Source organism: Thunnus thynnus, chromosome 9 (genome assembly GCF_963924715.1).
Source record: "Thunnus thynnus chromosome 9, fThuThy2.1, whole genome shotgun sequence".
Classification (NCBI taxonomy): domain Eukaryota; kingdom Metazoa; phylum Chordata; class Actinopteri; order Scombriformes; family Scombridae; genus Thunnus; species Thunnus thynnus.
Genome location: NC_089525.1, coordinates 3,616,635 through 3,640,793, shown reverse-complemented (window position 1 = coordinate 3,640,793; position 24,159 = coordinate 3,616,635). Strand labels below are relative to the sequence as shown.

Below are 24,159 nucleotides of genomic sequence, written 5' to 3'. Positions count from 1 at the left end.
GGCTTTTTCTACCCCCTATATTAGACTATGGGATATACAATGCATTGAATTCAGGAAAATTCAAGCCAGCTCAAAACTGCAGCTGAAGTACATTTGTTATAACTCACACAATGTCTTATGTCCTCATGAGCTAGGCCATAATGATTTGAATTTTAAAATGAATGTAATGAGATGCACACTGTGATAACAGCTGGTCCTGAGAAAGCTTTCTAATGCAGAGAGACACTAGAGTCTTTTGCCGGGTAATGTGTGAGGGAAGGTACATTTGACCTTTGGTGTGGAACTATGGTGCAGCTTTTGTATTTAGACATCACCTAAATCACTTAAAGTACCTAATTTATGGAAAGGTCACTGGTTTTCCTATCGCTGTAGACAGCAACACAGGGGAGTTTTATTTCAAGCCAGTGGTACTAGGTTTGAAATCACAAAATACTAAATACTTTTGAGCATCTGATTTGATCTGATACTCAGGACTACTGCAGTTTGGGCAGCCAGAGCACTGGTAACGATATGTTAAATTATCTGTTGCATTAACACTGTTACTGTCAAGACCCTTTTGGGCCTTATGTCAACAGCTGGGTTCACTGCATGCTTGGGCTGGAAACATCAGAGGGGGGACATCTATAGTCAGGTACCTGGACAATTAGAGCTACCCCAAGTTTCCAAGACAGTCTGCTTTCAGGGCTCCTCTGTGGGGACGATTCTGGTGCCGCTCCCAGTGCAGATCCATTGTCAGGACAGGAAACGCCAGCAAAATTAAACAAAACGCACAAAACTTTACCTCCGCTGTCAGAAAAAAGACCACAGAACTACCAGCTACCACGGCAAATACATGTTGCTGTTTAAAATGAATTTTTCAATGATATATTGAAATAATAACATCAAATAACTCTACCAATGCAGTAATGTTAAAGAATCCCATGAATTCTTTAAATGTAGTGATTATATGTCTTTTAACATACCGTGTAAAGTAATTAACTCTGCCAATATAAAGATTTATATTGATTCAATAATTATAGACTAGCAGTAGCAGTAGTATGTAAATATTGAATGTATTGATTTATTCTGTCAACATAGCACATAGTGATTAACTATGTCAACATAGCGGTATTTATTGATTGATTCATAAACAAATATATCCTATAGATCATTGATTGAACAAACATTGCTTACTGCTTGAAGCCTCTCCTCAGCTCTCAGATACAACACATGCACTGTCCTCCTTCTATTCACAATGTCTGAGTCATCATTTCTCTTTGCAGACAGACTATTTAACCAAGCAGTGTTTGTATTTACTGATTTTTGGTCCGAGCCACTTTGTTTGTTTCCCATTTGCAGTGTCAGTACTGTGTATGAACACTGGATTTTTTTCAGTGCACACACAGAATGGACAACTAGCAGGCCTTGAGGAGATATTCACTGAATTTGATAAATAGTGTGTCTCCAGAATTGCTGATTCCACCTTTAATGCTGAGTCACAATGCCTTATTGGCACTTAGCTTACAGCTAACTCTCTGCTAACATTGATGCCGTACAGTAACTCTGGAGGAAAACACAGAGGCCAACTACAGGAGCCTACCCAAGTCGCATAACATGAATCGCCTTATTTAATTACTTAAACCAAACACACTGGATCTTGTGCTGTCTCATGGTTTACATGTATGTATCAGTGAAATTTGTGACACTTGTATATCGGATCATCTGCCTTATTTACTGCTACTGTCTCTTGTTCTATGGTTACAACATCTGATCCTGCACGTTGCCTACATACGATTAACCCTCTAACTATGTTGCAGTTTTCTGTTGCTTTATACCCCAGATGGCTGTTGTGATTTCAGTGCTGAGGAACTTACCACCTTTTTTGACTCCACTTGCACTGATATCTTGGACTCTGTCTGCTGTGACGCCCCTACTGCCCAGTGTGAGGGTGAGACAGGAGAATCTTTCATTCAGCCCCAGCTAACTCAGCTGTTTGTAGCCCAGGTGGCAATAAGTCTTACACTTAAAATCTCACACACTGGTCCTTTAAGTTTCTGCTCCACTGAAGAGACGAAAACATCAGATCTGTGTGGAGCAATGTGGAGACTGTAATGTTCCCCAAATTAATACATGAAACAAACAGAAATGTCATGTTTCCATCATGTTTTTTTCACTGTTTGAGGTTTGATGAGCGATCTTTTAATAACATCATATTGATGCACCCACTCCTTCTGAAATGGTTAATTAAAAAATAGCCCCACCTTTTACTGATGTTCTGAAAAATGTGTTAAAATTTGTGCAACATTTGGATGTCTTTATGCATAGGTGATCTTCTGTTGTCATGAGGGATTAGATAAAGGCTTGGGAAAAGTGTTTTTTGTAATAAGAGAATGTGCATTGATGTGTTCCTCTGTCCATCTGTGGGAACTGCCTTCTGCTCATATGGCTCTTTTAAGGAGCCATTCAAGCCCATTTGCTGGTCTGTTTTGAGCCATTGTCAATGAAGACAGCACTGCTGCTTGCTTTGACTTTGACTAACAGAGGGAGGGATCTGTGTGCGACCCATCTGCTGATATAAGAGCACTACACTCAGGCGAAGACTTCAGAGTTCATTCAAGTCAAAGACTGTGCAGCTTTTATCTTCCTCCCCATGAAAGGGAAAGGAAGAAGTGGTCGCAGTGTTTGAGCCCTGTGTATGACTTGGCTTGTGATGTGCAAGTTGTTTTTGTGCTGTGGAGGGGGGGCAGTTGGTAAGCCCTGGCCTAAGTGGAGGATCAACCATTGACTTTGCAATGGTGCATCATAAGCCTTTGTGCTGTTGGGCACAGTCCGTCCCACAGTTATTCATGCGCAGTTTAAATTGAGTGCTGTGGCTCTGACAGCATTGTTCAGTGGAACATGTGGAAGAGATCTGAGGTGAAGTGAAGTTGCTGTCTGTCCTCAGGATCCACCTTCCTGTCTGCCTGAGTGTGGCTGACTGCAGTTAAAGGTGACATGTCATGTCAGCAGTGAGACGATCACATTTCATAATGCAATGCTTCTAAACTGTCTTGTCACTCAAGAGAACATACAGTTACATTTTTGCCATTTACAGATGTAGCATATGTTGTCTTGCAGGTCTACTTACTACAAGTACAGCAAGAGAAATATGATTTAGCAGCTAGTAGTCATTGTCAGTACACAAAGTAAAAGCTCTGTAATGAGGGATTCAGCTCACTGTAAGCCTGATGAAATGATAGCTGCTGTACCTCTTTATCTTTTTTAAATGTTCATTAAACCCAATTCAGTAAGCTGTATTTCTACAAGGTAAGAGATGTGCATGTGCTGAAAGGATCAGTGTGGTGATATTGTGTATTTTTTCTTGTTGTCACCAAATCTCATGTGCAGACAAATACCAACAATCAATTGATCCATCGAAAACACATCAGTGAGCCACATTGTTGCCCTGGGTAACATGTTCCTTCATTACCATGTACACACACTGTAGTTAAAGGACCAAATGTCTATTAATCTGCAGCTGAAAATAATCCCCAACAAATGCACTATTTCCTCCTGTTTGAGTAATGCTTGATAAAAACTACAGTGCCCAGCTGTTTTAGGAAATGACTGATAATTTTTAAAAAATGAAACTAAATATTTGGGTGTTGTTATTTAAAGGATCGGTGTGGAGGATTTAATGCCATCTAGCAGTGAGCTTGCAGATTGCAACCGAGTGAATACCCCTCCCCTTTGAAGCATGTAGGAGAACCTACAGTGGCTGCAAAACTCACCAAAAAAGTGAATTATATTCCATTTCTGCTAAGTCCATTCTGCTAGATGCCACTAAATTCCACGCACTGCACCTTTAAGATTTACTTCTTCAGTAGGGACCAGTGGGCTTGGGCCTGAGAGTAAAAGACAAAGTAGTGAAGTCAGAACATATTGTGTGACAGAAATATGCATTGTTATGAGATAAAACACTGTCAGATGCTTCAGTTGTAGGAAATCTCTGCACTTTAAAGACGACTCCACTGAGGCTGGAAGATAAAGCTCTGCTTCCCTCTGCTGGTTGTTTGTATGATAAATTAGAGCCAAAAACAAGGTAGGCAGAGGTTGCACAAGTGTGGAGGCACCAATTGCCTTAGGTAGCTGTGTCTGCAACTTGGGACTCAATTATCATTTAGCTCAAATCTTATTGTGTTGAAGCTGCCTAATCGTGGTGAAAGCTACATCTCCAACTTCTCTCTGGACTGCTCTCATAAATGTAATGAATGAATGAAAAGCTACATCAACACACATGATCCCATTTCAGATTTTTATTAGAAAAGACAGCAACAGTTATGGTGACCCTAAATTTCCACTCCATTAATATAATCACACCCCTAAATAACCCCCCACCCCTCCCCCCCATTTCAGTTCCATAAGTTGCCTCCTGCCTGCCTCTTTGCTCCCTTTATACATAGAGCGACCTGGATCACTATCTGGCAGGCATGCAGCAACTATCACATTACACAGAGCAGTTTATGGCAGCAACAAAACTTCCTGTTGGAGGGGAATGACACGGCTGGGCTCATATTTCCACGGATCTTGCGGTGGTTCCTCACATCCCAACTCTTCCTTCTGTTCTGTGTCGGTTAGCATGGAGTAAACTAAGGCCTCATCCTTTATTGTGCAATTTTAACATCCAGATTCACCTGACTCATTTCTAGTTCAACTCAAGTCAGTGATACCTTCAAGACATGTATTTTACAGAATGCTCCAGAAGAGGACATAAAAGAACTAAAAGAAAGTGTTTCTCACAGATCTTACATTCTTATATATCACATCATTTAAGGAAAGCTTGCTCTCATCTTCGCACAGACAGACATTTATTCTGTCCTCCCACATTAGGCAGTGTGAGAATTTACTCCAGCTGCACTCGTTTTAACAATCCCTCAACAAATGTCAGGGGACATGAGAGGAAATGAACCACTAGGATCACAATCCCTCTCAGTAGATGCATTTTTACAGATTTCAAGAATAAATGATGAAATGAAAACAACCGCGTTACTGCAGTTCTTCATTAGTTTGCAAAGCCTTTAGAGTGCACTCAACACAACCAGGCAGTGGCAAGTTCCTGACATGAAAAGTTAAGTCATTTCAAATATTCCGGTACAGTAGCTTCCCACCTCAGAGTTGTTATGAGCGCACTATTAAAATAAGATATCTATAAACTCACACAGAGCACTGTACACTATTATCTTATGTAGACAGAGTAAAGCAGGGCTGTCCTCTGTACCAAAGCTGGAGACATAAACAAGATGAACAAAAGATGAAATCTACATGATGTCTTACACAAAAAAATACATTTTACTACCTCAGAATGTAAATCAACAGCTTTGTAAAAATAAACATACATGACATTGTTTGGGAGATAATTAAATTACAAACAGACAGGATATCATAGGACTTGGAGGAGCATACACTGACATTTATCGTTTCACTAGAGTATTTTACTGCCAAAACACAGTAGAATAATATAATATGATGAGAATGACTAAGATTCAGCTTGTCACTCGTGACTGCCCCCCCCCAGTCCACCCCGAGCCCGACAGTCCTCCGTTGTCATAGGAACCCCCGACAACCAAGTGCAAAGATCTACTGCTGGCCTTCCTTCTTCTCCCCCTCTGATGAGCCCGAGCTGCTGCTGCCGCTGCCGCTGCTGCTGTCCCGCTCTGCTGCCATCTGCAGGATGGAAGCAGTGAGTTAGAGGTATGTCATGTACATGATAAATGTTTTCAGATTGAAGCTGGGAACAATTATTTAATGGTTTATAATTTACAAAGGATTTTCTTTTGTCCTCTCATCTTTTTATTGTGGATCTAATATTTAACAATAATGTATCCAATTCATCATTGTTAAATATCATATCAATTGTGAAAGAAGCATAAAAATATTAAATAAAAATACATAATGAATTAATATTTACATGTGTTTAAATAGGAAATCCCTCCAAATTATATACAATACATTGTTTCCAGCTTCAGCAGGAGCTGGACGTAGACCAACAAAACACCGGTAGCATGAGTGACACCGAGACAGCCAGCGAGGAGGAGGAGGAGGAGGAGGCACCTGCACTGTGACTCGCACTGTGACTCGCACTGTGACTCGCACTGTGACTCGCACTGTGACTCGCACTGTGACTCGCACTGTGACTCGCACTGTGACTCGCACTGTGACTCGCACTGTGACTCGCACTGTGACTCGCACTGTGACTCGCACTCGCACTCCCCCACATGACTAAAGTATACAGACTAAGGTTGTAATTTATTTAATTTTATTTCTGCATTCACGTTAACAGGGTTTTTAACAGGAGGCTCTGAGTCTACTTAATGCTGAAGCTTCAAAGTCCAAAAAAGGTATTTTAGACAGTCCTAGAAACGATGGGTCGAGGAAGTAAGCGTTGATCTGAATTTTTTTTAGCCATACATCAACATCTTCAACTGTGAAGATTATTGTGCCAGATCTGAATCCCTTGCAGGATAAAAAAAGCCACTTGAAGAACACTTTGATCCTTCATTTTGAAATAAGCAACTAATTAATCTGCATTGTATTTGAGGCAAATAGCACAGTTAAGATCCAATCCTACTTCAAACTAAAGATTAATATAGGAGTCAATTTCATATTATAATGGCTTTTCATTTGTTTTCTAACCTCGTTATTATCTAATGTTTAATGCCAGAACCTTTCATTTGCTCTATTGTTAGTGTTCACCATCTCTTGCTGTACACGCTCAACAACTACACTCCATTAGAGATGATTTAATCCTGTTTTCATCATCATCATCATCATCTCATTGTTATCTATGTTACAATTTAATTATGAATCACCACTTCAGTCCTGCCAGGTTAGATGAGTGCTGTTCTGTTAGAAATGGTATTAAAGCAACAACAGATAGTGTATGAGCTACTCAGAGAAGAAGCAACACAGCTTCTAAACATGAATTTTCATTTTGACACACACACACACACACACACACACACACACACACACAAACGCACACACACACACACACAACCTTTTACTATCAATGGAGTGAGACACATTATCCAAGGTATCAACCATGACCTCCATAGTTTGTTGTATGACTTAGAGTTAATGTTCTTCTTACCTTCTTGTAGGCCATTTCAAAGAGTTTGAGTGACGCCTGCTGCAGGTTGCCAGCCGCCTGTTTGATGTTCTCTCCTGTTTCTGAGTCTTTGTTGGCCAGAAGATCCTTGACCTTTGTGATCTCCTCCTTCAGCTTGGTGCACTGCGAGTAGAGGAAACATGAGTCAATGACGCTGCATCGTATGTTCAGACTGAAGAACAGCGTTTTTGCCATCATGTCATTTATACTTTGAGTGGAACTAAGTGGTGTAAATATGGTGCTGTGAGAAAATATATGAAATCATAAATTAACAGCCAAGTCTGTAGGATCCAAACCATCATCTTCATATCTATCATGAACCTGCCCTCCGTCATTCATATACAGCAGACTCCTGCATCCCTGACATTTCAGATATCTTGACAGCTGGGTAGAAGTTACCACACACAGACCAGATCAACAGCTACTTTCACTTAACATAGCGGGATGTAATAGCACTGGAAACATCTACTCTGCCCTACAAAGGCAGAGAGAAGTAACTACAAAAAAAGGTTTGAAGTTTTCAGGACAGCTGACAAACTGGGTAACAGATTTTATTTTATACCTTTAGGCAGATTTTTTGACCACAAAATCATTGCCATACAACCAACATAAGACACAAAAAAGCAGATATTGCAGTCTGCCATTTGATATTCTTGGCGGAATGCAAAGGGAATATTCAGTATCTACCAACAAACTGTTTTTCAGCATTCTGCTCCATTCTTACTCCTTTGTTTAAGAAAATTAACTTTGATTACAGCGTTTCCCTACAGCGGTGCAGCACCACTGCTAAAGGATGAATGCTGCTTCTAATATTTTACACTGTACATAATGACGAAAGCAAAACGTGCACTTCCTCAGCTTAAAGCAGCTGACTGAGCTAGTGTTGAGTGATCACAGTTTGCCATACAAACCAAATTGACATAAACTTCATGTGAGTAAACTAAAAAGTGTGCAGCTGTACCTCATCAGCAGGAAGCTGGTCCTTGAACTCCTCCATCTTAGATTCTGTGTCATGAATGATGCCCTCAGCCGTGTTGACAGCCTCCACACGGTCCTAGTAAACACAGTGAAACATGGTTAGAAGAGACCAGTGTGGGTTTGCATTAATGTAAAAAATTACACATACTGTGCTTCAACAAAAGCTTATTTCAAGTGGAAGTTATTTATCCCTACATTTAGAACATACTTGAACTACATTGATTATTTCCATGTTAATCTACTTCACTATTTGAAGCCTTTACCTTTCTCCTCCTGTCCTCCTCTGCGTACTTCTCAGCGTTCTTGATCATGTTCTCGATGTCGTCTTTGCTGAGACCTCCTGATGACTGGATGACAACTGAGGACAGTGCAGAGAGGATGTTTAGACACTCAACAAGCAGCAATTTCACATTTTTATCTGCTAATTAAAACGAATGAAAATCAAAAGGAAGTCAGCTGAGGCACATCAACACAGCTCTAAAACCCATTACATTCATAAACCTTTTCATTCAAGTCAAATATTCACTGTTTATTGAGCAACATTTTGCTTGAGTAAAGACTATTGACTAAAAAAAAAAGTACTGGAACTCTTGGTCTTGGGTGATTACAGCTACATATGTAATTGATCATATAGTAGTCTTTCATTCTCCCTGAAGACTGCAAAATCTAGAATGAATGCTAAACTAAGTGATGTGATAAGATATGCATTTAAAATTCTAAATACTAGCAGAAAGAAATCATTTCTGAAAGTCTCAACAACCATTTAAAAATGTATTGTCCAGACTTGTGTGTGATGGTTAGTTTAACCTCTACATATGGAAGGCAGACACTCACTCTGCTGTTCACGGCCTGTGCCCTTGTCCTTGGCGGAGACGTGGACGATGCCGTTGGCGTCAATGTCGAAGGTGACCTCAATCTGAGGGACACCGCGGGGAGCGGGGGGGATTCCCACCAGAGTGAACTGACCCAGCACCTTGTTGTCTGCTGCCATCTCTCTCTCTCCCTGACACACCTTGATCTCTACCTGAGTCTGTCCATCGGCTGCTGTGGAGAACACCTGAGAGGAGCAGACAGAGGTACTTCAGAACATGTTTGTGCTGACATTTTTAACCTTACAAGCCATTTTTGATGATAAAGCCGACAGAAAGAAGCAAACAGCTTAACAGTCCTTACTAAAAGGGAATATATATTTATAACCCTGCAGTGTTTGTGTAAGTACCTGGCTCTTCTTGGTGGGGATTGTGGTGTTCCTGTTGATGAGTTTGGTGAAGACTCCGCCCAGGGTCTCAATACCCAGAGACAGTGGTGTCACATCCAACAGCAGCACGTCAGTGACGTCACCAGCCAACACGCCACCCTGGATGGCTGCTCCTATGGCAACAGCCTCATCAGGGTTTACAGACTTACTGGGAGCCCGACCAAACAGGTCCTGAACAGTCTGTTGAACCTACAGAGAGACAGACACTGAGTGTTAGCGTAGCTTTATTTGAACTGAACTCATGTACAGTATGTGAGGGCCAGCAGAGCAAGAACCAGAACTGACTACGGTCTGCTGGTGCTCTCTGGGATTTTTTTGTGCACAGCAGTAATACACAGATAGTAGAAATGGATAACAGAAAAGATCAAAAGAAATATGGAGAAACACACTGGATGATATAAGACTAAGCTTGAACAATCTGCTGTTTCCATTTTATATATACACAAGTAAACTTCTTTAGGGTAGTGCTAGTAAGTGTAAAATTACACATGCTTTCAGGTAAAAGATGGAATTCAAAATCCAAAGCAACGCTGCTGAAGACAAGAGTTTAGTGATGGGTATTTTTCTCACTGCCTAACAGAGCTCAACACTCTTTATTAAATCTTCCATAAAAGTATAATCCACATTACTTGTAGTGCCACATTTGTCCAGCAGATGTCACTCTTCACAGTACTGTCTGGATCAGATCCTATTCTGCAGTGATTTGAAATGAGCAGGATTTTCAAGGCAAGGTTGATCTGTTGTGACTTAATTGCTGTCAGAAAACCTTGTGACTATGTCTCTCATCTTAGGTATTGTGTTGGTCTGGTGGCAGCGGTGGTTAAGTTTATTTTTTTTGCCTTTACATAACAGCTGAAAGTGCAGCAAGAGTGTAAAACATAACTATTGAATAAAATGTAATTTAGCTTTGGCAGTAATGTAACTTTAACAATCATGCCAATAAAGCATATTTGACGTGATAGGAAAAAAGGGTAGAGAGAGGTTTGACATGCAACACACACGTCTAACCAGTATGCTACAAAGGCAGCACATCCTTGACATTTTTTAAGTTGTGTGTTTTAATGTCCTCCTCCTCGCAATGTCAAATAGATAGACTAATACTCTCTGGTAGGACCTGTGGGCTCAGGGGTGATAGTGTGTGTGTTGTGTACCTTGGGCATGCGAGACATGCCTCCGACCAGCAGCACCTCTCCGATGTCTCCCTTGGACACCTCTGCATCCTGCATGGCCTTCTGACAGGGAGCCACGGTGCGGCGGATCAGGTCGGACACGATGCCTTCAAACTGAGAGCGAGTCAGCTTCATGTTGAGATGTTTGGGACCGGAGGCGTCCATGGTCAGGTAGGGAAGGTTGATGTCAGTCTGAGAAAAGAGGCCAAACATCAGACAGCGTCTATAACATCACAACATCAAACCACCTGGAATGGCATGTTTGACATTATCAACGATAGCAGCAATAAAGGATCATTATTAGTGATCAATTAATAAGCTTAGTGATGGATCAGTACAGTGTCAGATTACTAAATCATTATTATTATTAAAAAATGATTATTAACAGTCATTCGCAGGAAGTCTTTTGTAACTGTCAATCAATGTAAAGTACCTCAGATATAATGTATTTATTGTAAAGCTTATCACTACTACACTTTAAAGCTGGACCGCAGGACTTTTGTCTCCCCCCTCTGGCAGTGAGAGTAATTACAAAAACACTGTCGACATGCTTATGTCATAGGCTTCATCATAGCCTGCTCCGTCGCTACTGTTGTGGCTGTTAAAACAGTGGATACATTGTTTTGAGTGTCACACAACCCCCACGAAATGGCTCATTTCATTATCAAAATTTGATCCATTTGGTCCAATAACATTTGGAAAGTCTAGAAGAGCCGCATGATTAATTTATTTTTATTATTTATGTTTATCCCCCTTCACGTTAGCAGCAGAAGTTAGCCAGCTCAGCTCAGGTGTCAAACCTGACACCAGATTTAAAAACTGCAGTATACTGTGAAATACAGAGAGATTTATCTGGTGGTGATAGGCTTCATCAGCATTGTGTGAAGTCGTTTGGTAAGGGCTAGAATGTAGTAGATGTTCATTTATATGTTAAGTTTCACACTACAGGTTTAAATTTATGGAAAGAGCCAAATCTCAAATGATGATCATTTGACATTTTGAGTCCCATGCTGTATATACAGCATTGTATATATGCTGTATAGCATAAATATGCATGAACACCAGTCTTGTTACAGTCTTCCATTTTCCAATAGTAATTGAAATTCTAGCGGAAACAATCAATCCATCAACCAGTCGTTACTTCCTTTCATGAATAACAACACAAAATATCAGCCTCTACACCGTCAAACCACAACAATATAAGCTCACTACAGATACTAGGTGTAGTGCCATTACAAAAAGTTTAAAAATGCTGTATGGCCCTGTACTAGGCCTGCCCTGCTGTTAGTATCAGGACAGTCCACTCTCACTGGGCCCAGTCCTGCAAGAGCTCAGCAGCAGCAGACTCTAAAACAGAACCTGCTGCAGTGAAGCACAACGCAGGAACTTCCTCTACCAGCACTGTAACACTGAACCAGACACACACACCGTCTGGGCAGCTGACTGAGAGCTGGGGCTGTGGCTTCAAGGCTAAACATAATCTCATTTATGTGACAGTGAAGGAGTATACAGACCAAGTCTGAACTGGTCTTATATGTATATGCTGACTTGCACAAACTCATTGCATCAATGAGGATTAAAAGGTGTGTGTACCTGCAGTGAAGAGGACAGCTCACACTTGGCCTTCTCAGCAGCCTCTCTGACTCTCTGGAGAGCCATGTTGTCTTTAGTCAGATCCACACCAGACTGGGGAGACAAGACAAAACACACACACACACATGAAAACCTTAAAACATGGACTGAAATACAAATGACAGGCTCATCTGAAAAGACTTAAGTGATCTACCTCTCTCTTAAACTCCTTGACAATGTGTTGGAGGAGGTGCTGGTCGAAGTCCTCTCCTCCCAGGAAGGTGTCGCCGTTGGTGGACTTCACCTCAAAAACTCCCTTCTGGATCTCCAGGACTGAGATATCAAACGTACCTCCACCCAGATCATAAACAGCGATACTGGAGACACACAGAAGTCAGTTTAGTTACAAACCAAACCAGTTATTATGTTGTCTAATTGTTCCTTTCTTCATTTCCATGTTTCAGTAATTACTGATGCTGCTGGTGTCTCTACTCACATCTTATCCTGGGTTTTGTCCAGGCCGTAGGCCAGGGCGGCGGCTGTTGGCTCGTTGATCACACGCAGGACGTTCAAACCAGAAATCTGACCAGCATCTTTCGTTGCCTGAAATCACAGAGATACATTATACATTTGGGAATGTTGTGAGGTATTGGCCATACAGTGTTTTGTCCACATTACTGGGAAAGGCACAAGCATCATAAAATCAAACGTTTACTGATCAGAGGTGGCCATCTGCTAACTCTCACACTCTTTTCCAACAAACATCCCAGGCTTCCACCTACAGTACTTTCTTGCCAAACCAGCACCAGTAATTATCACACAACGTGTTCTGGTAGATGTCCTTAGAAGACACTAGGCCGTGGTAGCCGCCCCCACTGCTGTTTTGCTATCCTCTTTCTGCACAACGCCAATTTCAGTTGAATCAAAGATGTTCCTCTGGGAAGACACAACGCTCTCTACTAACAATGTCTTTTACAAGCACTTTCTCAAGCACCCTTCCCAGAGGAACAATCTTTCAACAGGTGATTTACCACAACTGGGAGATGCACAGAAAGCTTATCTCCTGTTTAAAAACTCCTGAGGTTGAATATTTAATCAAATATTATTCCCAAAGCACAAAACAAAACCATGCTCATGGTGACACCTATCACGACACCTTAGAGCTTCTCTGCCTGAAACACCTCATCTTACTTTTTAGTGCTAAATATTTCCACTGAGTTGTCAGTCAGACTGATTACTGTCTGTGTGTGTGTGTGTGTGTGTGTGTGTGTGTGTGTGTGTGTGTGTGTGTGTGTGTACCTGTCTCTGAGAGTCATTGAAGTAGGCTGGAACGGTGACCACAGCGTTCTTCACTTTGGTTCCCAGGTAGCTCTCTGCAACACAAACACCAAATCATTACCAAACCCAACGCTCACATGTGGATCGTTTAGACAGTCTCTATCCAGTGCAGATGCAGTCATACCTGCGGTCTCCTTCATCTTCATCAGAACGAAGGCTCCAGCCTGGCTGGGGGAATACATTTTCCCATGAGCCTCTACCCAAGCATCACCATTAGATGCACGTACAATCTTGTAGGGCACATTCTTCCTGTTAGTGAAAAAGAAACAACATTAACATCTATTGGAGTTAAAAGTCTATTATATAACCCTAACTCAGCAAAGATGCACTCACAGGTCTTTCTGGACTTCTGGGTCGTCAAAGCGGCGTCCTATCAGTCTCTTGGTGGCATACAGTGTGTTCTGAGGGTTGGTGACAGCCTGGCGTTTAGCGGGCATGCCCACCAGACGCTCTCCATCTGCTGTGAAGGCGATGACTGACGGAGTCGTCCTGGCTCCCTCTGCGTTCTCCAACACCTGGGAAGAAAAGACAAAATCCTTTAGTTGCTTCATGAAACTTCAGACTGACGTCAGGCATCAGCGTTCTTCTACTCTAATGTACTGCCTTGTTCACTCCAAGTTGACTATCAGATTACTACTCTTTGTCTGCAGAGGAGTTTTGCAATGCAAATAATAGACTCTTACATCATTAAATAAATAAAACCTTAACTCCATGAAAATAACTGAAAATGCCTCAGAATGTCCTCATGAGAATAAAGATAATGGCAGAGCTTGGTTGGACTAAAATTCTCCAGTTATGGCACCTGATTTTTGACAGTATTAAGTGGCCAGTATACTCTGTCAGACGTGCTTGTCAGACAGTCAAATAGCTTGCAGAAGCCCTCTCCATAGAGGTGAGAAAGTTGTCATGGTTTTAACTCATCTCTCTAGCTCCCTTTTTAAATCTTTTACAACTTTGAAAAACAGCTGCTGCGCGCTCCTCCGCTCATATAGCTATTGATATCACAAACCATTTTTCAGCTCAACAAAACCTGCTGTCATGATTTAGTGTCACTTAACATCAGGCCACAATGTTTTGTTACACTGTTAACTAATATATGCATTAGTAGGGAAAACCCTTAAAGAACATTGTGAGGCACCAGAGAGTGAATAAGATGACCATAACCATATGGATAACCGTTTATATCCAAGACCCAAGAGATCAGTGGTGAAACAAGACTGGGTCAAAACCAAGTATATGTCTTAGTTACAGTGATAGTCACTGGTTTTGTCTATAATGTGAATTCCTGGATTTAATATTCATCTGCAATTTTTCCAGCAGTATTTGTTGTTAAAGTTTACTGTTAAATTGTACTGTCACATGACATGGTTAAGCAACATTTGATTAAAAAAAAAAAAAAAAAAGGTTATAAATGCAGTTGCAAGAACAATACTTTCCACACATATCTTGGGATGTTTCATTTGCAAGAGAACTCATTTTAAATCATAACTATTCAAATTATCTGTTAACTCCTCCTGCTTTCATCTGTTTCTATCTGCGGATGTATGTAAACATATGGTCTCATCCATATGTTTATGTAGGATTAGCATGCTAGGCTAACAGTCTATCACCTGTGTGACTATATCTGTGCTGTGACGTCTTTCACAGCACACAAACACTGTAATCACACTTGTCACCTGCCCAGCACAGTGCTCTTAAATCAGAAACACGGCGGATACTCTTTATTTTTATACAGTCTATGAGCTACACACAGCACAGCTATGCTACCAATGCTAGCCATGCTAAATAGCTGCTAGCCGCCGTGCAGGCTGTTTAAATGGATCCATCACGACTGAGGATGTAATAGAAACTGTTTGCGCTGATTCATTTTGCAAGAGCAACAGCCAATGGGGAAACTCCAACACTGGGCCAGCTGACCAATTGTGTAACTTCATCACTCAGTCAGTCAGTGACAGACATTCGAGGTAATAGGGCTGGTGCATGGCCGGTCCAGCCAAAAACACACATCTACTTCTAAAAAGGCACAAATTGTTGTTTGCACACGTTAAATGCTTGAGGCGCTAACTGCCAGAGGTCTTAACTGTTGTCTGAAAACAACAACAGGCTTGTAGTCTGGTGAAACACCTTTTACAAACTGTATGCCTCAAGAAAAAAAAACAAGGAACCTCAGTAGTTGTTTTTACTGAAAGGAATCTTTCAGTAAAAACAAACTAATACTGGACACACAATGCTTTAGCCGACTTTACAAAACAAGCCAGCATTAACAGCCACTCTTCCTGGACTTTACAAAGTGACCAATAGCTGCAGAAATGTGTTTATCAAGTATGCATTTGCATCTAAAATATACACTACAAGACAGAAAATAGTTTATTAAAAAGGTGCCAGTATAGTCAAACTGGACTGCTAGTTAAATAGTTGAAGTTAAAGTTTTGCCTACTGAAGTTGAACACCACATTATACAAACTAGTTATTTTCTAGCATAACCCGGCTGTGTGTGTGTGTGTGTGTGTGCCAGGATTTGACCATTAATCAGCTGCATCTGAGGGACAGATTCTTTCTTTGGTCATTGCATTATGGTCAACATTTAACGTTCACCTTTTACATAAAGGAGAGAAGGAAAAGCTGGCATGTATGTTAGTTGAGTTGTCAGAGTCCTGCCTGAACTAAACCTGACACACATACTGGATTATCTCTAACAGTCACGTCTGCTCATCATCACCTTGGCTTGTTTCCCCTCCATGACTGCTACACATGAGTTGGTAGTTCCCAGGTCAATGCCGATGACTGCACCCTTGATGGCTTCTGACCTGAAACACATACATGTTTATTGTTACAGGTGTGTCATGAAAATCTTACCAGAATGTTCTTAATGTCAACTACAGAGATGTGGACTTCAATGTTGTAGGACATTTCTTAACTTTAGACTTAATATTGTGCTTTAATAATTTTCTCTACAGTTCTGGGAGAAACTCCACTTACAAGTCAGTTTCTAAATTCATTTTATGAAACATTTACACTGATGTAAATTTACTTTCATATTTGATCATTTACTTAAGATCAATAACAATCTTCCTACAGCTGCAATTTTACACTTAAAGCCATTTCAAGTATTTTTCTTGCTGATACTCACGCATAGTCCCTCCTGGACAGGGCTCTGAGAGCATCTGGTTGGAAGCCACTCCAGCATGCCTGTGAACAAATCACAAAATGATTACATCACAGTTACCATATACTGTTTCCCTTTGGCCAATACCCTGATAAAATATGAAGACAAGTAGGTGTCCCCCGGTTTATGACGTTCCATCATAAATGTAACAAAAATCTTTGTTAACAAAGGAAAACAATTAACTTATTGCAAAACTTCTGATAGGTAGTACTGCAGTACATTTTAATAGAAAAGAAAAAACTTTGACCACTAAAGAATGTAACATTAAAAAAGACAACAAGGCTGAATAGAACTTGAACTGATAAAATCTTGAGGTAGTAAGATGTTGAGCGACATCTGTCAAATTAACAGAAGTCTACCAGCTCATGTACGGCAACATATCATCATAAATTAATGTTAAAACGCAACACAACGAAGAAAACGACGAGTAATACGCTGTGAATATGTGAATTCAACTTTGAAACAACATGAGAAATGTTGCAGCATGTTGGGGGTGGGGACGGCTCACTGAAGGTCACTCATCCACTCATCCTCTAAGTTACAGCCTTGGACACGATGAATCAATTGTCTCACAACACACATCCTGCCTTCAAACTTGGAGTAAATGACAAACGAATCCAGCTCTCATTTAAACACACTACAGCACACACAGTAACCAGAAAGGTGACCGGTAAGACGTCTTATGCAACATATAGCTTAGCCTCAAACACCTCGAATCACACCAGCTGCGTAAATGCGAGCTCACACTAAACAACATTGAATAAGTAAAGTGATATTTATCGTGACACCACTCTATGTGCGCATTTATATCAGTTAAACAACAAAGCGTCGATGATAGCGCCAAGTGACATTTAAATAGTCACGATTAGCTGAGTAGTCTGGCCTCAAGCTAACTCTGTTAGCATGCTAACCTAGCCGGCCGGTTGTCTCGTGATTCTGCTTTAACATTTACGTATTTGTGTGTAATTACTTAATGTTACTTGCATGTGTTTGAAACTCACCTTCTTGACAAGAGAGGACACTTTTCTTGCGCAGCTTCTTGTTGGGAGAGTCCTTGAAACGCTTCTGGCGACACTCAACATTGTGACAACTTAGCTAACAAGCTAACAGGCTAACTCAATGTAATAAAAAAAATTTCCAAGCAGGACTGAACTGTTGAGCAGTGAAGAGTATCTAACAGATGTCAGATCTTCCAGGTAGTGTGTCCGGGACAGAGCTGAGACCGGGTCCGGTGGAGCTGCGCGTCTTTGGGCTGCAACAGAGTAACTGCGACGCTGTTTCTGGAAGCATCCAACACATGTTGCACCATGCACCGCGTGAGGGCCTACAGTAGGATGCACAGTTAGTGCCTGAACGCTTTTTAACACTTAACAAAACATTATATAACCTTTAATTCATTTAACATATGTCTTACACCTGTGAAATATTATAAAAGATTATTTTATTTTATAATATATAAAAATTAGATATATTTCATACTATTTTGCCTTTTTTGTGATTATGAACAGAGTAGGGCAGCTACACGTAGTGGGCAAATGAAGGTCATGATGTAACGGGTACGCCGGTGTTTCACGTTTGTTACATCAGGGATGCTGAGTGAAAATATGCTGTACCAATAAATACTATTGTCCATGTATAAACTCGTACGCTCGTATAATTTATATTTATATCCATACACATCAAATCTATAGGCTACTATATACAACAGGGAACAAGTTTAATACAAACCAGCTGCAGCCCTTTTCATCGCCCTCCTCTGCATTACACTAGGGTTAGAAAACATGACCTTACCTCCCAGTGTGGTCATACTGGACTAATGCAAATATTGCCACATATGATACAGAATAGTCCAAGAGGAGAATACAGTTCACACAGGTGATGAGACTGTAGTTCGGAAAAAACAAATGTTTGTGTGTTTTCTTCATGTAACTTACAGCATTATTTTCAATGGCCAACATAGTGATGCTGCTCATGTACTTGTACTGCTGAGTCCTCTGAAAAACGAAAAGCTGTCAATTTGGGGTGCAAGAAACAATTTTCGTCATTCTAAATTAATCTGGAGATTATCTCCTCATTTAATTGATTTATTGTTTTTTCTATAAGATATATAATGTTAGAAAACAGTGAAAAATGCTCATCACAATTTCCAAAAGCCCAAACGGATGTGTTCAAAAGTCTTGTTTTGTCTGACCATAGATATTTAATTTATTACCAGATAAGACAAAGAAAAACAAAAAATCATCACAATAGAAAAGCTGGTTTGATGTGACATGTTTTGCTTGAAAAATTAACATTAACATTTAATCAAACATCAAAAAGGTCGTCCATTAATTTTTCTGTCGAGCAAGTGATTGATTCAAGTAAAAGTTTCAGTTCTATTGTCAACATAATTTGGAAATGTTAGGCAGTAAAAATCACCACCGGTAAATAATGTCAATACATCATAATGTTTTAGGAAATACAGCAGCAACACTGACACCTGTAAGGACACAGTTTAATTCATTAAGAAGTCTCTTTTTTTAAATCCAATGAAAAACAATGATGTGAACTTAATATTGCCCACTGGGGGGCAGTAGTGAGTAGTTTCAGAAGCCACTATGTAACATCTGCTTACATCAACCATGACAAAGGCCATGAGCAAGTCACCTGATCGCCCAAGAAAAAAATACATTTGAATACTTCACAAAATGAATCCCTTCATCATAGCTTATTTGCAGATTTACTGATAATGTTAATAGCTGTACTATCTGTAATAAAGGCCAAGAGTCATTGATTTTATAATTATGAAATTTTGCAGATGTTTTGGATATATTTAGATATACTTTATATTTAGGTGATTTCGGCTGCAGCATATACAGCTAAGTAACGGTGGCATCGCTGCTTACTGTGATTGTAATCCCATTCCAAAACACATGATTCATTTAATTGTACAAGATTCTTTGAAAGCACTTATCAATAAAAAAATGAGGTCATTAATATGCAATACTACCAAGATAATCACTCAAAATAAATGTGAACACATACTATGGGTTGCAGAAAGGTAGTTGTGTGCACATTCTGTCCTAGGCAGGATATAATGAATGAATCAATGAAGGGGAAAATGGAAAGTATCCACACAGTAGATTAAAAGAAAACTTTATTGGACTGAAATCCAGGATCATAGGGTGAACCTTTTACAAATGAGTCTTTCTGAATGTTTTTAAATCTAAAATATGTCACTGTGTTTAAATAGACATTCACTCTTTACTAGAAATCATGTTGGGTTCCTGTTGTTATTTAGTTGTTGTGCAATCTTTGTGTGTGTGTGTGTATGTGTGTGTGTGTGTGTGTGTGTGTGTGTGTGTGTGTGTGCTGCCTGTCTTGGCTAGGTCTCCTTTGACAATGATTCGTGATGTCAAAGCGATGGGTGACATACACATGTCACCGTTTGTTTATGTGTCACTAAAAGATTGCACAATTCAAATTTCCCAATTTCTTAAATCCAGTATTGGAATTTCAAGCTGCCTGTTGTAACAGCCTCCATATAAATGTTAGATGTTCCAGTTCTTCACTGAGCTTCTGAGGTGAAGTGTTTCCCTGCTGCTGTCCACCATGTCTATGCTACACTTCTCTGCATCTGTCCTTATCTCTCTGCTGTCCCTAAGTACAGCAGCACCAACAACAGATGGCTGCAGTCAGCTGGTCCAATCTCTGACAGTGAACGAGCTTCATCAGGTACAGATCAATAACTATCAAAAATCTATTGCCCCAGTGTAATATTTAATTAACAGTAAATTAATACATTTAAGGTGTTAAAAGGAAAGTTTGCCAAAATGTAAAGTAAATTCAGCTGACAGCATCTCTTCCTTTTCCTCATACACATTATTAATTACATGTGGGCATGAAACAACATGTCAGGTTAAATTCTAGTTTTTTGCTCTGAGCAGATCTTGGGCAAATGGATCCTAATCAAGGGGTTTACCAATAATGAAATTTTGGACTCCGCCTTGGAGAATATAAAAAGCATGTGGCTAGAGGTGAATACAACCACGGACAACCAGACCCTGCTGTTTAATTTCGCAAACCGAGTGGTAACCTCTCCAAACCAACCGTAAGTAGTCTTCTGTTATCATTCTCTTCTGCGTAACAGTTCATAATGCACTTGTTTTAATTAGTAATCATACTGTATATGGGGCTTATATATCTTAACATGGTGGATGCTGACTTTAAAGCTCCTATATGTGTATAATTTGAAAATTTCAGACTATGGCGACTCATAGTGGTACCACCAGTACTACCAGTGGAATCATACTGGTAGTATCAAAAAAATGAAATGTGAATTTCATCAGCAAAACTATGACAAAAATATTTGCTGACATTTTCTCCCAATAAAAACAAGACTAAAACTTCATTTTTATTTTTTTTTCTCAATGAATAAAACCTAAACAAAATGTGAAAGGCAAACAAATGGATGTTTTAATGTAGTTTTATTCGATGACCTGCATGTATCTGCAGATTTATTTATTGCAGGCCACCGATTGGTAAAACAGATTCTTTCACAGCCCTTAATGATCTCCTCTCTTCACTGAATTGTGGTATAGACGTACCTCTGAATTCTGCTCTGAAGCAATAGTACTGTAGGATTTCGATCAGGAGAGACTCAAGAATGAAGCAAAGATAATTGTTTATTGTACAGATGATACAATACTGATAATTAAATCTTGTCAAAAGTCTTTGGCACTTAGGTTCTACAGGGAGATTTTGTAATCAAAGGACATCAGTCCTGAGCAGCAGAAAGATAAATCCCCTCATGGAGTCCAGACACTGGTGGTGGTGATGGCTGATGACTTCTGCTGATGAGGTTGATGATGAAGTGATGAAGTGATGAATCTGTGAAGCTGGGCAGTGATGGTGGGGCACACATAACAGCAGCATAAAAGCACTAAGGCAGAGAGGGAGAAAACATATTTAAAAAGACAGCCACAAAATGATAGGCTGACAATGGAGGTGTGTCACTGTGCTATTGGATAAATGTGACCAACTGATGTGAACAGCTGACATCTCAATTGACAGCCCTGAGTAATGACGTATGTGTGAGAGATGTGAATGGCATGGTGGTATGAGAAATATAACTAAAGCTTAAGCATGCAAAAGATACTCTTCCTGACTGAACTTTTGCTAAGCTCAGTAAATGAGCATCAAGTGGGGATGAAGAACAGCGTGTTGACATTTTTCTAAAGTGCTAAAGACAGTAATTGCAGGTCATGGGAAAGACCTAACATCTAACTCTGTTTTTTTCATTTTTGCCCTTTCTCTGCTAAAACATCCAATAATATTATTTTAGGACACATCTAGGTTTCAAATTTGCAAACAATGTGACCCTCATCAATGGCAAAGTCTTAGAAGTCTCCAGTAAGTTGTTTTATTGAAAACACACACTGACAAATATGCACCAGTGATTACAGTAATTCTATGTAAACCCACAAATGTACAGTGACAGTTACCTCTTATATGATAATGGTCTCATTTAACCTGCATTATAGGCTTAACAGATGCTGTTACGCCACAGTTTTTTGAACAATTTAATCCACACATATTCAGTATATCAAGAATATTGTCCTCATCATGAATCTCTCGGTTGTGTCTTTTAGTGGCAGCTTCCTCCTCTAACTACAAGTTCCTGCAGACCTGCCCTGACTGTCTGCTCATGCACTCCTACAATAAAGACAACAATTACGGATTATTGTATTTATTTGGTAGGTATGGTGATAAAAGGAATAAGTCAGTGTTCTCAGATACATTATTGTAGAATAATGTTTGCATATTTGATGCACTGTATGACAAGTCAGTGTTTCATACAATGCTAATGGAGTATACCCACAAGATTTGTAACTTCTGCTGACATAAAGTGTAGGTAAACTACAGGTGTAAAATTGTAAGCAGTTAATAAGTAAGTAAGTAATTATACCTAAGAATTAGATCATTTAAAACACTATAATTGACTGTTTCTAAGCACTACCGTTCTGTTGTACTGTTGATGCACCTATTAAGCTCTCCATTCTCTGTGTACTCTTTATAGGCTTATGGTTGCTAAGGTCATACTGGACAAGGGGTCAATTTACACTAAAGCATTACAGACTAGCAGTGTTGGCAAATATTAGCGTGCTGTGCAGTTTACTGATGTCACTTTTCAAGACTTTCAAAATTAGTTAACCTTTCACTGTTACTGATCTCTGCAGGGAAGCATGTGACTATATCAGCTTCTGATTTGGAGACCACAAGGAAACAAGCTGCATGTCTCCAGTTTCACCAGCCTAGAATGTTTCACTACAACACCATCATAGGTGAGAAGTCACAATTCTTGACCAGTGATGCTCAACCAAAAGTAACTCATTTAGGCTATTCAAAGTAGTTATAATCTATATTTTTTATAATAACAATGTATCAAATGGTAATGTGTAATGTCAGAGGTGTCGTTCACAGTGATGAATCTACAGACAATTATCAGCGACTATGCAGCTCACCTCGGCTTTACGGAGCTTTATAGCATTTCAGCTCATTGTCTAGCTGTCTGGCTGCAACTTTACTGTTTTAATTACTGTTTTTCATAGTGTTGTTCTTGTTTTCAGAGAAAAAGCTCTAAAAACCCACTGTACACTACCTACTCAGCACCAAACGGCAAACAGACACAGTTAGCTGTAGACTAGGTAGTGAACATAGTGGAGCATTTAGCATCTAGAGAGTCAGATATTTCCCTCAGGAGTTGGTAGAGAGCAACCACAGAGCTAGAAGAGAGTGAATATTGGACTTTTGCAGCAATACATCATGACATCAAGGGACCCTACACAAACTGTATATGTAATGTACATATATGCTGAAACAAAAGATTGTCAGTATAATCCAGTTGCTCAGTTTTCATAGATACTGCTGCTGCTGCTGCTGCAAGGACCTGATTTGACTGATTTTCATCATGATTGATCTAGAATAAATTGTCATTATTTTACCCCAATCTCTTTCTCTCACCCCTTATCTTTCCATTAATCTCTATCTCAAGTCAACTGTACTCTTCTCCCTTTACAGAGCTGTGTCAGACTCCACACTACAAGAGATCATCCTCTCACAGGGCTCTTAACTAGGGCTGCAACTCACTATTGTTGTCATGATTTTTTTTAAAATATTAATTTGCATTAAAGATAAATGTGTCCACTGTGATGTCTTCAAATTCATTATTTTGTCCAAAACCCAAGCGCAAAAGTACACAAGAAAATTATTTTTGAAAGTAACTTTTTCCAAATAAGACATACTGACACGGGCAGTAGGGTCAATGACCAGAGTTGCAACATACTGACAGCCCTGAAATAAACATAGTGCTACTATCTAATACAGTCAACGGTCATTAACTTTTACAAGTCAAACAAGACAAATGACCCCACAGTTAAAACTTTACTCACTAATACCAAGGAAAAATAAGTTTTACAAGTAACATTTTAAAATAAAAGTAAATCACAGAGAAAAGCAGATGTAGTAGTAGTAGAGGTCAAACCTTGTATGCCGAGTTTTGTGATTTTTCCAC

The 24,159-nt window shown here is 39.8% G+C and overlaps 1 protein-coding gene, 1 long non-coding RNA gene and 1 other non-coding gene across 4 annotated transcripts; 1 reads left to right on the top strand and 2 right to left on the bottom strand.

The window, feature by feature from the left end:
- Positions 1–4,809: 4,809 nt before the first annotated feature.
- On the bottom strand, positions 4,810–17,878 carry hspa9 (heat shock protein 9). Its single transcript, XM_067598567.1, has 16 exons — positions 17,609–17,878; positions 16,572–16,630; positions 16,161–16,248; positions 13,775–13,956; positions 13,566–13,690; positions 13,403–13,476; positions 12,600–12,706; positions 12,318–12,480; positions 12,125–12,217; positions 10,514–10,723; positions 9,324–9,551; positions 8,939–9,161; positions 8,368–8,462; positions 8,088–8,180; positions 7,109–7,249; positions 4,810–5,682 (listed from the first exon to the last, which is right to left on the bottom strand). Exons 1-16 carry the CDS (start codon positions 17,687–17,689, stop codon positions 5,596–5,598), a joined length of 2,049 nt encoding a protein of 682 aa, XP_067454668.1. The 5' UTR covers positions 17,690–17,878; the 3' UTR covers positions 4,810–5,595.
- Positions 11,783–11,986, bottom strand: LOC137190397 (small nucleolar RNA SNORA74). Its single transcript, XR_010930223.1, has one exon. It is a non-coding gene; the product is annotated as a small nucleolar RNA SNORA74 (small nucleolar RNA).
- LOC137188961 (uncharacterized) lies at positions 16,637–23,771 on the top strand. Of its 2 annotated transcripts, XR_010929561.1 has the most exons (6): positions 16,637–17,277; positions 20,252–20,321; positions 20,534–20,697; positions 21,931–22,342; positions 22,826–22,930; positions 23,667–23,771. It is a non-coding gene; the product is annotated as an uncharacterized lncRNA (long non-coding RNA). The 2 variants fall into 2 exon arrangements; XR_010929560.1 differs by lacking the exon at positions 16,637–17,277 and having other exon boundaries at positions 18,005–20,321.
- The last annotated feature ends 388 nt before the right edge of the window (positions 23,772–24,159 follow it).